Source organism: Jaculus jaculus, chromosome 6, assembly GCF_020740685.1.
Source record: "Jaculus jaculus isolate mJacJac1 chromosome 6, mJacJac1.mat.Y.cur, whole genome shotgun sequence".
Lineage (NCBI taxonomy): Eukaryota > Metazoa > Chordata > Mammalia > Rodentia > Dipodidae > Jaculus > Jaculus jaculus.
Genome location: NC_059107.1, coordinates 61279538 through 61294293, shown reverse-complemented (window position 1 = coordinate 61294293; position 14756 = coordinate 61279538). Strand labels below are relative to the sequence as shown.

The window sequence follows — 14756 nt, the reverse complement described above, 5'->3', positions numbered from 1 at the left end:
TAATAATAGTATATCATTTAATTGGAAGCATGTTTTAACATTGTTGTAGACATTAAGGTCATATTAATGGTTTTCTGTGCTTAGTATAATCACTGAGCAGGCATCAGTTTTTCATTGCATTATGTCAAGTGTTTCTATGATTTCTCTCTAGCCTGGAATATGAAGTTTAATTTAGGACATGAATGTGGATACTCCATTTCAGAATTAAATGAAGATGACAGGAGGAAAGTAGAAGAGATCAAGGCAAAGTTGTTTGGTCATGGGAGAGCAACTCACGTGTCTGAGGTATAAAAAAAAAACTAGTAATCAAAACCTAAAATGCAAAAGAAAGAGCAGTACAAGTTGAATGTCTCATTTGGGTATTGATGATTATAGCTGAATCACTAATAATCTTGGGATAAAATGTTAGGAATGTTAATTTTGCAAAAATTAATATACAAGGATTAGACTTAGTAAGTTTTGATTTTTTTTCAAATTTATCTATTGAGAAATTTTATCATGTTAGAAAAATAGGAATTGAGTTGTTTATCATGTAGTTTTAATGTTAAGATCTTGAAATTCAGATTGAAATCTTAGTTTTTGAAATACATGTCAAAATAAGAAATACATGTCAAGATAAGAACAGATACAAATTGAGAAGTCCTCTCATTACTCCCAGGCTGCTATTCCTTTGCAGTATGCTCAATAAACGATACCTCTCCTTAACAACAACAACAACAAAAATGTTATAGACGTTTCACACAATAATTACTTTTTAAAATCGTTCTTATTTCCTTCTTTTTTTTCCCTGAGGTAGGGTCGCACTCTAGCTCAGGCTGACCTGGAATTCACTATGTAGTCTCAGGGTGGCCTCGAACTCATGGCGATCCTCCTACCTCTGCCTCCCAGGTGCTGGGATTAAAGGCATGTGCCGCCATGCCTGGCTCTTATTTTCCTTCTTACAAACTATTTCATGTGTAGGAACACTTATATAATATACAGGATGAAAAGAAGTAGAAAAAAATAATTCTGGTGTATTTTTACTATCCAGCTTTAGAAATAGAACATTAACAATGCCATTGAGTTTGACATGTTGGTATTCACTTGAGAAGTTAAAGCCAAAGGACAGCAAGTTAAAGACCAGCCTGGTCTATGTAGCAAGATCCTTTCTCAAAAGACCAAAACAAACAAAGAAAAAACAACAACAAAAACAAAAAATCAAAGCAAATACCAATGAAATTTTTGTGTTGTCTACTCCATTTTTGTCTTTATTTCTTGTCTTGACATATATTGAGTTCCTACTTTCTATATAGTTTTTTAACTTTTTTAAAAAAAATTTTTATTTATTTATTTGTGAGCGACAGACAGAGAAAGAGGCAGATAGAGAGAAGGAGAGAGAATGGGCGCACCAGGGCCTCCAGCCACTGCAAACGAATTCCAGACGCGTGCACCCCCTTGTGCATCTGACTTACGTGGGTCCTGGGGAGTTGAGCCTCGAACCGGGGTCCTTAGGCTTCACAGGCAAGCACTTAACTGCTAAGCCATCTCTCCAGCCCAGTTTTCTAAATTTTATAGACAAGAGTCATCATTATGTACTTGTCTTTTTGAATATGGGAAGTTTTTATATTCCTAGATTTTTGCAACTCTTCTGTGTAGATGTACATAGTTTTTTGTTCTGTATTACTTTATGGTATTACAGGATATCAATATGTCCCAGTTTGTCCATTTTTCTGGGGTAAGGTGGGTATTCTGGTAGTATGAACAGTATTAGGTGTAATGAAGCCTACTTACAGAGTTTTGGTATGTGTTTCATGAGACAAAAGTTTTTTTGAGGATTTTTTTTTAGTAGGATGTTAAAGCTCTAAATAATGATAGCTATTATTATTAATCCAGTAAGAATTTTTATAGCTGTCATATATATGGAGTCTGTAGAAAATTAATGAATTTTTTCAGAACCCAGTTTTCAGTGATAGAGCTTCATTATTTGGCTTATCTCAAGTTTTAATGTTTCTTTGAGTATAAAGTTTTTTGTTTTTAATTTTTTTTTTTCACTCTAGCCCAGGTTGACCTGAAACATGCTATGTTGACTCAGGGTGACCTCAAACTCACAGTGATCCTCCTACCTTTGTCTTATAAGTGTTGGGATTAAAAGCATGCACCACCACATCCAGTGAAAATTTCTTTAATAAAATACAGAATGGACTTTAGGTTTTACATGTGTCTGTAAATTTTTTTTTAATTAATAAAATGAACAAGTAGTTATTATAGACCCATTTACTTTACATCTTTCAGCCAGACATGGTGGCAAATGCCTTTAATCCCAGCACTTGGGAGGCAGAGGTAGGAGGATTGCCAGGAGTTTGAGGCCACCCTGAGACCACATAGTGAATTCTAGGTCAGCCTGAGTTAGAGTGAGACCCTACCTCGAAAAAGCAAATAAAATTTAAAAATACATCTTTCGCAGGTTTGGTAGCACATGCCTTTAATTGTAGCAATCAGGAGACAAAGGTAGAAGAATTGCTATAAGTTCAAGGCCAGCCTGCCACAAAATAGTGAATTCCAGCTCAGCCTGGGCTAGAGCAAGACCCTGCCTAAAAAAAAAAAAAATACACACACACACATATTTCCCAGTGACATACATGTCTTTGTTTTAAAAACGTTATGTGTTAATAATTCCAGATCCCCCCAGCAATCAAATAGCTTTCCTCTGGGTAGACTAATTCATGTGTTTCTTCAAGTAAGGTGTCTAAATTATACTAAACATAGAATTTAACATGTGAGCTGAGTAGCATGGAGGATACTTGGTAATGTTCTTTCTTCTTATACATTTTGAGATTTTTAAAATTTTGCTTTTGTTTTCATTCTGATATTTTTAATTGTCAAATCTTAACTTTGGTATTTAAAAAAACAAAAAAACAAACAAACAACAAAAAGAACAAAAAAAACCCTGAGCTGCGGAAATGGCACAGCTGTAAAAAGCCCTTGTTTGCAACGTTTGCTGGCTGGGTTTCATTCCCCAGTGCCCTGATGTACAGAGTGAGTGGCACATGCATCTTGAGTTTATTTGCAGCAGCTGACACACCCATCCATATATATATACTGTATCTCAAGTAAACAAGTAAATATATGTATTAAAAAAACCCTGTGAGCTACCACTTATATTTTCATTCCTATTTGTTTCATATCATACTTTTTTGGTAAGCTTTTTTACCCCTACTTTAGTTACATATCAGTATTTTAAGTCTATTGGAATGATTTTTGAATCTGACTTCTGTCACCTGTTCATTAAATATCCCAGCTTTGTTTCACTTGTATATTTGGCAATTATACTTATCCATCTTATAAAAATGATTACTAAAACAGCACTTTTCTGTAAGAGCTTCTTGGGACCCAGGTATATCCTGGGTTGCTTAAAATCCCATTGCTCGGGAAGTGGAGACAGGGAATCCCTGGGGCAAACTGCCTAGCTGACTAGCAGTATTGGCTAGCTCTGGGATCATGTGAGAGGCCCTGTCTTGTAAATCATAATAAGAGCAGTTGAGAAAGCAGCTGAACACTTGTACTTCAGTGTTAGGGATAGCCATGTTGGCCTGCAAGCATGAAACCTGAGTGTGATTCCCAGAAACTACATAGAAATACCAAATGTTCAGAGTGGTAGCTTAAAAGATGTCATAGGAGTGAGCCATGAAGTGTTCTAGAAATTATAAGATAATAGCCTGTTGGGAAGGAGGAAGAGACATTTTTTGATAAATATAAGTCAGTTTTGAGGATAAAGTAAATTTTTGTGTTTCAAATTGGTATATTTGTTTCTCAGTGGTAGGTCAAGAGATGTTAGGGAAATAAAAAGCCACAGATCAAAAAATGATATTTTTAAATTGTTTTGTCCAGGCTGGACTGGAATTCATGATTTTTCCTATACCTTCTACTTGTGTCCTGAATATAGGAATGTGCCACTATGCCTGTCCTTTTTGTTTCCCCCATACTTGGATCAAACACAGGGACTTGCACATATTGGCAAGTCCTCTGTCCTGAGCAGTACTCCCAGCTCTATCACGTAACTTTTTTCTCTGCTGGGGATTGAACCCAGGGCTTTGCATATACTAGGTAGGCACTCTGTCACTGAACTGTATGCTCAGGTAAAATAGTTAATAGGATATAAAATGTGCTGTATCATCAAGTAGAATGCCAAGTTAAAATGTTTTACTTTTGGAGGTAAAACATAAACCTTAGGGTTATTTCATGTTTTTGGTAGATTTTGGAACTAATTCTTTGGCCCAGTAAGAGGGAATTAGTCTTTTGCCTATTTTTAGTGATGAAATAATAGGTATAGGTCAAACCTATGTAACTAGCCAAAAATAACCACAAATATGATTTAAGTGGCTTAAATATAGTAGATTTCACTTTTCTTTTATGCCGTAGCCCATCACAAGAAAGTAAATTCTGCTGTTGACAAGCTGGCCAGGCAGGCAAGCTGCCCTCCCCTATGGCTTTTACAGTTGTTTAGGAGGTCAAGAGTAATTGTGATAGTAATGTAGGTATTAGTGTGGGAGTATGAAGTCAAGAACTAGATTAGGAAGGAGCAGAAGTGGCACTGTTTTTACTCGTTTTCCACTGGACTAAACCTAGTCACACATCACAACTATGATCAAAAGAAATAGGAAGCCAGGCATGGTGGCGCATGCCTTTAATCCCTGTACTCGGGAGGCAGAGGTAGGATTTCTGTGGGTTCGAGGCCACCCTGAGACTTCATAGTGAATTCTAGGTCAGCCTGGGCTACAGTGAGACCCTACCTCAGAAAAAAAAAAGAAAGAAAGAAAGAAAGAAAGAAAGAAAGAAAGAAAGAAAGAAAGAAAGAAAGAAAGAAAGAAAGAGAGAGGAAATGTCTCCAGTTTGGTGGTTATATGACCAGCAAAGATTTGGGTGGGGTAACTAATTGTATTACTGAAAGGAAAATGGTAGAACTATATGCCTGGAAGACAATAAGGAAGCTGAGATATACTAAGGAATTTACTGAGTGATCTTAGTTGTTATGAGCCACTGTATTTTGTAAAATTTCATTTTCTTTAATGTTCTTATAATTTTTGTGTATTATGTAAATTATTATAAAATGACATGACCTTGATGGTCACTTCTTAGCCTGGATGTAAAGCTGACTGGTCTAGTGTAGAACTATGGGATTACTCTAAGAACCTATTCATATCTTCTAGGGTTTACAGAGTCCATGGGGAATAGGATGCAAGCCTGAAGCTGTATGTAGTCACATTATTATTGAGAGCCATGAGAAAGGATGTTTCAGGACTCTAAATGTTGAACAACCACAACTGGACAGCCACTCGTGTGCTTTCAAATCTGCTGGCCTTTCAGAAGTGATTCAAGGACGACAGAGCCCATCTTCTTGGAGAGCTGGACACAACCTCTCCAAATCACTAGATCAGAACAACCATCACTTCAAAGTTGGGAATTCTTTGCAGTTACAAAGCCATTCTCCATTTCAACAACTTACACCTGATGACTTCAAAGTTAGCAAGGATGTTGAAATGCCGCCGTTCCACGCAAACACAAACACAGACTCTTGGTTGTCAGAATTAGCAGAACCTACCTGTGTGCCACCTAAAGGAATGGATTTTCCTTCAACATCACAAACACCACCCCCAGAACCTATGAAACAGTTTACCACCTCCATCACTTTTTCTTCTCACCGACATTCTAAATGTATTTCAGATACCTCTGTTTTCAAGGTTGGTGTTACTGAAGGTAGCCAGTATACTGGAACATCTGTAGGTATCTTTAATTCTCATGTCACTGAAGAGCAAAATTCTCCTAGAGATCTTAAAAAGAAAACCTTTTCCCCTTCATCACTTAAAAGGCATAGTCATATACCAGGTAAAGAAGTGGCTATTTTAGTACATAGTAGGCAAAACTCAAAATTACCTGCTGGTTTTGAGCATTCTCATCAAGAAGAAAAACTTTTAGAAAGATCAAATCTTAAAGGCAATCATTCTGAGCACATTACCAGTACAAATTATAGCAATTCTAAAGGAGTTCAATTTTCTGATAACCATACCCTCATTAGCATGGGAAAGCCAAGTTCTACACTAGAAGTAAAAGAGAAGAATGTAATTATAACTCCTGATCTTCCTTCTTGCATTTTTCTTGAACAACGAGAACTCTTTGAAAAAAGCCAAGCCCTATATACAGATCACCATATGAGAAAACACCATTCTCCTCCTTGTCCAGACATTCCTTCTTGTATTTTTCTTGGACAGCAACAACTCATTGAACAAAGCAAAGCCCCACATTTAGATCATGAGATGAGAGAAAGTCATTCTTTCTTTTCTCAAAGTCAGGAAAATATAATTTTAGATCTTCCTTCTCCCATTTTTCTTGAAGAGCATCAGTGCAGATCCCCAGATGTAGATGACCACATGACAAAACAGCATGTCCCTCTTTCTCAAGGTCAGGATTGTGTAGTAGAAAAGATTGAATATACAACTAAATCACACATTTGTAAGGGGATAAATGCTGAAACTGAGTTCAGTAATGTGGTCTCCCAATCACCCCCTAACCACTGTACGTTAGTGACGTCTGAATGTACTCCACCTTCAAATAGAAAAGCACTTTCATGTGTTCGAATAACTCTTTGTCCCAAGACTCCTTCCAAGTTGGATAGTGGAATCCTAAATGAAAGATTTCATTCATTGGATCCTGCTTCTAAAACAAGAATTAATAGTGAGCTTAACTCTGACTTACAAACTATATCTTCGAGATCATTGGAACCAGCCTCCAAATTATTGACCAGTAAACCTATAGCACAGAATACAGAATCTTTAGATTTTCTAGGACCTAAATCTCTACCGGACTTGCAAGTAATACGGTCTCCTCTTCCAGATAGTAAGACCATTACTAAGGATTTGAAAACCATACCTACTCAGGATAGCCAGATAGTAACCTCAAAGCAAACACAAGTGAACATTTCAGATTTGGAAGGATATTCCAAACCAGAGGGAACTTCAGTATCTGCAGATGGGTGAGTCTCATAATAGGCAAACATGGAATTTGTGGCAAAAGGCTGAAAATAAGGAAATAGAAGGATGTTGGGGGAAAAGCAGTATGATTGTTTTTTACAGGAGGTTGTATCTGTATAGACTGCTAAAAGTCAAGAAGTATTTAAGAGATTTTTACATCAAGCATAAGAAATTTGGTTATTTTGAAAAGAATCTTGGATCATCCATTGGTACAATTTACTAATTTTTAAAAAACTTTTTATTTCACTCAATCTTTATCTTGTAGATCTACTGAAGATATCCTTTGGGAAATGGATACTTAAAGGGAGGAAAGATTTATTTTGGCTCACAGTTTCAGAGTGCGCAATCTATGTTGGGTTCCATGTGCTTGGGTGTAGGAATGTGTAGTGGAGGAGTTTCTTCACTTCATGGTGGACAGGAAGAAGAATGGAGCCATTCAGAAGGGTCAAGGCAAGATATAGCCCCCAGGAACATACTCCAAGTGACCAAGCTCCACCTCCTATAGTTCTGCAATTTTACTACCTCCCACTCATGTACTCACTTCTTGACTATATCAGTGGGTAAAGCCATTCTTAAGTCAGAACTGTCTTGGTCTAATTGGCTCTTAAAATCACCTCAGAGCACACTGAGAAATATATTTGCATATTTTTCTGTGTGTGTATCTCTTTTCCTCCTTTTCTCTATCCATCTCATGATTTCCCAGTATAATATGTATAAGGGGGAGGTAGATTTATAGTGGAGAATTTGTTAGATCACCACCTTAGCCAGGTGACTAAAGATATCCCTGACAGTGGTACATATCATTGTAACATGCTCCCCAATGTGATGTTCCTCTTGTACTGTTTTATTGGAATGGAAACTAAATTCAGGGACAAATACTTATCTTATTCAGCTGAATTTTAGCACTTCGTCCTTCAATTTTTCCTTATTAAGTCTTTTAGGATAAAACAGTTAGCCATGTGTTTGATGCCTCCATTTATGATTGAGAAGGTAGAAAACTATAGTGGAAAGCGTGATGCTTAGAAGGGATGTTGATTCATCATCCACTGTGATAGTCACTGGCATGAGAGACTTAACATTTACTCTCTCCTTTAGTGCTCATGATATCCCAAATGACCAAGAAATTGGGAAACGAACATACTGATTTTGCTCCTTATGCTAAGTGATAACACCATGAGGACAGTGGACATTTTGGTGCAATCTGTTGAAACAAAGCAAGAGCTTACTTTCATGCAGAGTGCTAGTTTAGAGTCTGATTATGACTTCAACTTTTCTTTCAGCCACAGTCTTGGACAAATTATTTAGTATTTTTGGCACTCATGTAAGAGGTGGTGGAAGGGAAGGGTTAGAAAGCTGAAAGATCTGAAATGAAGAAAAGAACCAGGCTTGGGGCAAAAAATAAATAAATAAATAAAAACTTAAGATCAACATCAGGTTTTAGTATTATAAAGCACAGGAAGCTAGAGATCAGTACTGAGTTTTTAAAATGTTTAGTAGTTAAAAGTGAACAAATTTGTGTATGATATTTAACAAATCCTACTAAGTTTAAATGCCAAATTATTGGGATTGCTTTCCTTAAAAATTAGAGGAAGGTACAGATGAGAAAAAGTGATAGATGATTATGAATATCACTAAATAATATAATTTCTTCAGAAAGTACCGAGTGCCAGTCATCCATTACAGTCAAAAAAATTTTTTTTTTCTTTTGGGTTTTCAAGGTAGGGTCTTACTCTAGCTCAGGCTGACCTGGAATTCACTATGTAGTCTTAGGGTGGCCTCATACTCATGGTGATCCTCCTACCTCTGCCTCCCAAGTGCTGGGATTAAAGGTGTGCACCACCATGCCTGCCAGTATGTGTTTTTTATGCTTAGTATAAACAGAGATAGATATGATTAATTCAGTTTCTAGATTTTTTTATTTTAATTTATTTCAGAGAGAGAGATAGAATGGGTGCACGAGGGCCTTTGCCTGCCACAAACCAACTCCAGACACATGCACTACCTTGTTCATCTAGCTTATATGGGTTCTGGGGAATCAAACGTGGGTTCTTTGGCTTTGCAGGCAAGTGCCTTAACTGCTAAGCCTTCTCTCCATCCCTCAGTTTCTATTTTGATGTCACATAGTACCTCCCCCAAGTTCTGTAGGTCAGAAATGCAGGCATAACTTGATTGGATGTTTTGGGGCTTAAGTTCTTTCACAATGCTGCTGACAAGGTATAGACTGCACTGTACTCTCCTTTCAAGGCTTGTCTTAAAGGTTGTGCTTCCAATGTCACTCACAAGGCTTTTGGTCACAGATATCAACCCTTATATCTCCTAAGTCAGTTTAGAATATGATATCTAAACTTCTTCAGAGTTGAGCCAGTGAGAGCAAGAGAGGGTGCCAAGACAAAAGACATAACCTTTTTGTGACCTAACCTTGAAGGTGTCATCTTCTCTCTTCTGTCACTTTGTTTTCAATAGAAATGGCTAACTGTATACAGCTTGCATGCTAGGGTTGGGAGCATGAATACTGGAGGAAGAAATTACTGGAAGATAGCTGATTTTAGAAGTTGCTACATACCCTTTATTGAAGTTCCTGTCATGTTAACATCTCTGTATCATCAGAATCATGAAGTGCTTATTGGAACTGAGAGGTTCTCCTTGATATAAAAGTGTAACTAAAATAATAGCTTGATTGGATTTTTTGCATTTTTTCTTTAAATGAACCTTTTCTGTTCAGAACCAACCCAAGATCTCATCTTGTATTGGTCTTCTCCAAACTGTGACAGGTTCTTAGTCTTCCTTTGTCATGACCTTGTCACTGTGAAGAATGCTGATAGTTACTTTAGAAAAAGGTTCTTTTCTTTGGTTTTATCTGATGTTTCCAGTTATATATTATTTTAAATAAGAGCACATTGTGTTGATTTATGCTGGTGATGATATTAACCTTGATCATTTGGTTAAAGTGATGTCTCCCTGTGTTTCATTCCATAAACTTAACTTTTTTTTCTAAATATGAAATATATTAGGTCATACTGTTAGTTTGTGCCAGTATTTGTTTTCTGCTTAAACTTTGACCATTTATCAGGGAATATTGACTGTATAGCAACTAACTTCCTCTGGTGTCCTGGTGGTATTTTTTTTTTCTTATGCCTTCCATTATTTCTAGTAGTTTATAAGTAGAATTCCTCTGTAAGGAAGAGTTGTTGTTCCTCTTACATTTATTTCTTCCTTGGGTTTTTATTTATATTAGTATAGACTCAAGAATGTCTCTGTTATGTTTTGGGCTGTATTCCAGTGCTGCTACTATTATTTTCTTGCTCAAGTTCTAGTTTTGCTCTTGCATCCTGCCCCAGCTCTGGAATCGATTATGTATCCAACGAGCATCTCTTTTTTTGTGGAGCATAGTATTTACAAACACAGATGTAAGAACAAGGTATACTCAGTTGTTATTGGATATCACTGCTCCTAGCCCCTCTCATTGAGTAATGCTAAGAAATGCAGGTAGGTTCTATTTTTATTTTATTATTTATTTGTAAGATGGTGGGGGAGGGAGAGAATGGGTATACCAGGGCATCCTGCCACTGTTAATGGAACTCCAGATGCATGTGCCTCGTTGTGCATCTGGCTTTACATGGGTCCTGGGGAATTGGATTCAATTGGGGAATTGAACCTGGGCCAACAGGCTTTGCAAACAGTGCTTTTGGTTTTAACTGCTGCACCATCATTCTAGCCCTCACAGGTAGGTATTTTAATTTGTGTATGCCCACATCTATATGTGTTGTATCTGTCAAATTCTGTGTTCTTATTAAGTTATAGTTCCATATTAATATCTCATCTTAATCTAGACCCACCAGGTTGATTTCATGTCCAACCTATCCTTATATGTAACTTTTCAAAGATAGACCTGACTTTCATTATCTACTGTCTATTTACCTTAGTATTTAAATAAAGTAGTTTCAAAATTCCTAACCCATAGCCATGTGAGAAACAAATTTTATGGAGGTTTTGAACTTAGCAATATAATATCCAGTCAGTATGCTACCTGCTAAAGTTTCTTAGGTCAGCTTGCCTTTTCCCAATACCCAGCAGTAAGAATGTGATCTTTTTATAATACATTTGTATTCATTTGTCACATTCTGCATGCTCTGTGCCTTATGTCCTGGTTAACTTTAAAATTCATAGTTCCAGATGAATCAGTTATATCTGGGCTTTACCCCTTCCTCCCTTTTCATATACTCAGCATATACTCTCTCCTGTTTCCTTCGTATTTATTTGTGAGACGGGGGGGGGGAGAGAATAGGAGTACCAGGGCCTTTGGCCACCTGCAAACAAACTCAGGATGCATGTGCCACTTTGCTTTGTGCTTCTGGCTTTACATGAGTACTAGGGAAATGAACCCAGGATGTCAGGCTTTGCAATCAAGTGCCTTAACCATTGATCTGTCTCTCCATCCCCTCTTAATCTAATAAAGAATTTTAAAAAATATAAATAAATATGCCAGGCGTGGTGGCACATGCCTGTAATCCCCAGCACTCGGGAGGCAGAGGTAGGAGGATCACCACAAGTTTAAGGCCACCCTGAGGCTACAGAGTGAATTCCAGGTCAGTCTGGGCTACAGTGAGACTGTACCTCAAAATAAATAAATAAATAAATAGGACTGGAGAGATGGCTTAGTGGTTAAGGTACTTGCCTACGAAGCACAGGGACCTGGATTTGATTCCCCAGTACCCACATAAACCAGATGCACAAAGTGGCACATGTGTCTAGAGTTTATTTGCAGTGGCTAGAGGCCCTGGAATGCCCATTCTCTTGCTCTCTTATCTATCTACTTTCTCTCTCTCTACCCCTCCTCCCCTTCTCTGTGTGTATGTATGTGTGTGTGTGTATGTGTGTGTGTATATATATATATATATATATATATATATATATATATATATACACACACACATACACACACACATATATATACATATATGTATATATATATATATATATACACACACACATATATAATAAATTAAAATTTTAAAAAAGAACAAATAAGTGAGTTATAAAAGTTCACCCATACAAATCCCTTTATAGAAAATACCTCTTGACTCCTAGCATAGCCTAATCTGTTTTCTTCCTATTGATAAATCTGTGTTGAATTGATAGATTATTATTTATTGCTTTATTAAAATTAATAGCATTGCTATTCTTGTGAGCTTCTGGTTGCTGGGATGAACATCCAACTAGACAGTTTCTTAGAGAAGGGGGTTTATTTTAACTTAAAAGTTCAGGGAATACTATCAAAACAACTGTAGCAAGCAAACACCAACACCAGCAAACACAGCGTCACAGCTCAGACTCCTCTCCGCATATTTGGGCAGGAATCAAGATCCACCCCAATACCTTAAAAGCTAAAATCAAGATCCGCCCCTAAATACAGTGGACCACAGGATTCATCCCCAGTGTCACCTCCTCCAGCACATTGCTGGAGACTTAAACAGGAAACCTAGCCTTAGTAAACAATACCTGAGGTTGTGGGGACATAGATTCACATTCAAACCATCACATTTATCAAAAGTACCTCTTGTGGCTCCCAGCAACCCCTAATCTGTTTGCTTCCTAATGATTATTCTATGTTGTAAGCTAATAGTTTGTTACTATATATTGCTTTATTAAAAGTAATAATATTGGGGCTGAAGAGATGGCTCAGTGGTTAAAAGGTGCTTGTTTGCAACGCATGATGGCCTGGGTTCAATTCCCCAGTACCCATGTAAATCCACATGCACAAAGTGGTGCGTGCAAGTTCATTTACAGTGGCAGGATGCCCTAGTGCACCTATACTCACTCACTCTCTGTCTGCCTCTTTCTCTGTCTCAAGCACCTTAACCACTTGAGCCATCTCTCTATTCTGTGTTTTAATTTAATGGTATCTATAGATACTGGCAGGGACCTATAATTTTATTCCTTCTTTTTTAGTTTTTATTTTGTTTGCTTGCCCACTGTACTGGCTAGGACATTGAATACAATAACAAAACCCATAAAAGTAGAGATCTGGCCATATTCCCCATTCATGGGAGAAGAAGAGAAGATTAGTGTGTCTTCATTTAATTTAATGTTCCCTGTAAATGTTGGTGTTTTTTGTTTTTTTTTTTGCTTTGTTTTTTTGAGGTAGGGTCTCACTGCAGTCCAGGCTGACATGGAATTCACTATGTAGTCTCAGGGTGGCTTTGAATTCACAGCAATCCTCCTACCTCTGCCTCCCAAGTACTGGGATTAAAGGCATGCACCACCACACCCAGCTTCCCTGTAGGTTTTTAATTGATGCTTATTATCAGATTGAGGAGTTCATTCTTTGCCTGAAGCTCAGGTCAAAGGATCACTAAGTTCAAGGCTAGTTTGGGATACAGAATGAGTTCCAAGTCAGCCTGACCTACAATGATACCCTGCCTCAAAAAGATCAGAAGCAAAAAAAAAAAAAAAAATTCTAAAAACCAAAAACAGAAAGAAAGGGAGGAATGAAGAAAGAAGAAAAATACCCAAACACACAAAGCAGTCCCGAGAAACCATGTGGGGAAGTGCATGTCTATAATCCTAGCACTTAGGAGACAGTCAGGAAGATTACCATGAGCTCCAGGCACATAGTTCCAGGCCTGTGCTATAAAATGAGGCTATCAGATAGATGGATAGATGGATGGATGGATGATAGATAAGGTAGGTAAGTAGGTACATAGGTATATGTGTGCATGTGTAAGTGTATATATACATATACATATACATACATACATACGCAGCCCAGAGAAGTCCCAAGTGTCTATTACTCTCAGCTTTTCCATTAGCAATATCTTACATGACTATAGTACATTATCCAAACTGATATTAGCACAATACAGTTAATTAGACCACAAACCTCAAATTTCACTGTTGTTTTTTGTACATATTCAGGGTTTAAGGCATATGTGCTTAATTTTGTGAAATTCGTTCACAAATACAGATTCATATAGCCACCATTGTATTATGAGCCTTCTTGAAACTAGTGATTGGTTTTCCTAAGGTATAAATTTACCCTGTCAATTTTATTTGATTGAAATCATAATGACATTTTAGCATTTTAACATTAGTTTTTTGTTGTTGTTGTTTTTTAGTACCAGGGCTCACACTTGGGGCTTGCACCTACAAAACAAGTACTCTTGACAGTGAACAATGTCTCCCACCTTAACAAAATGTATAGTAATAAGCTTCATTTACCCTAATATGTCTAAAAATGATTGTTTCTACATGTTACTGATTTCTTTCTGTGTGTCTTATATACATGTGTGTGCAGATGGATGTGCACATGTGTGGCAACCAGAGAAAGATGTTGGGCATTCTCATTCTTATGACTCTTCTGCCTTATTTCCTTGAGTCTTTCTCTGAACCTAGAGCTCATGCCATTTTTGTTGTTGTTAGTCTTTTGTGCTTTTGTATGAACTTTAGGACTTTGTTTTTTAGTCCTGTGTAGTATGTCATTATAAGTTTTTTTTGGTCCTGTTTTTCTTTTTCGAGGTAGGGTCTCACTCTAGCCCAGGTTGATCTGAAATTCACTATGTAGTCTCAGGGTGGCCTTGAACTCACGGTGATTCTCCTACCTCTGCCTCCAGAGTGCTGGGATTAAAGGTGTGTGCCACCATGCCTGACTTGTCGTTATAGTTTTGTTGGTGATTGCTTTGAATTTGTAGGTCCATTCTGGTAATGTATCATGCTACATTTAATTCTGATTCACAATGATGGTATGTATTTGTG

General features: G+C 37.2%; 1 protein-coding gene across 5 annotated transcripts in view; it reads left to right on the top strand.

Annotated features, from left to right (window-relative positions):
* The window catches only part of Alms1 (ALMS1 centrosome and basal body associated protein), a 193322-nt gene that overhangs the window by 88839 nt on the left and 89727 nt on the right, over window positions 1-14756 (top strand). For all 5 annotated transcript variants that reach the window (XM_045152900.1, XM_045152898.1, XM_045152897.1 and 2 more), the window contains 2 exons: window positions 152-285; window positions 5187-7006. In XM_045152900.1, the coding sequence (XP_045008835.1) occupies window positions 152-285; window positions 5187-7006 (1954 nt within the window). The remainder of the gene's footprint in view (window positions 1-151; window positions 286-5186; window positions 7007-14756) is intronic.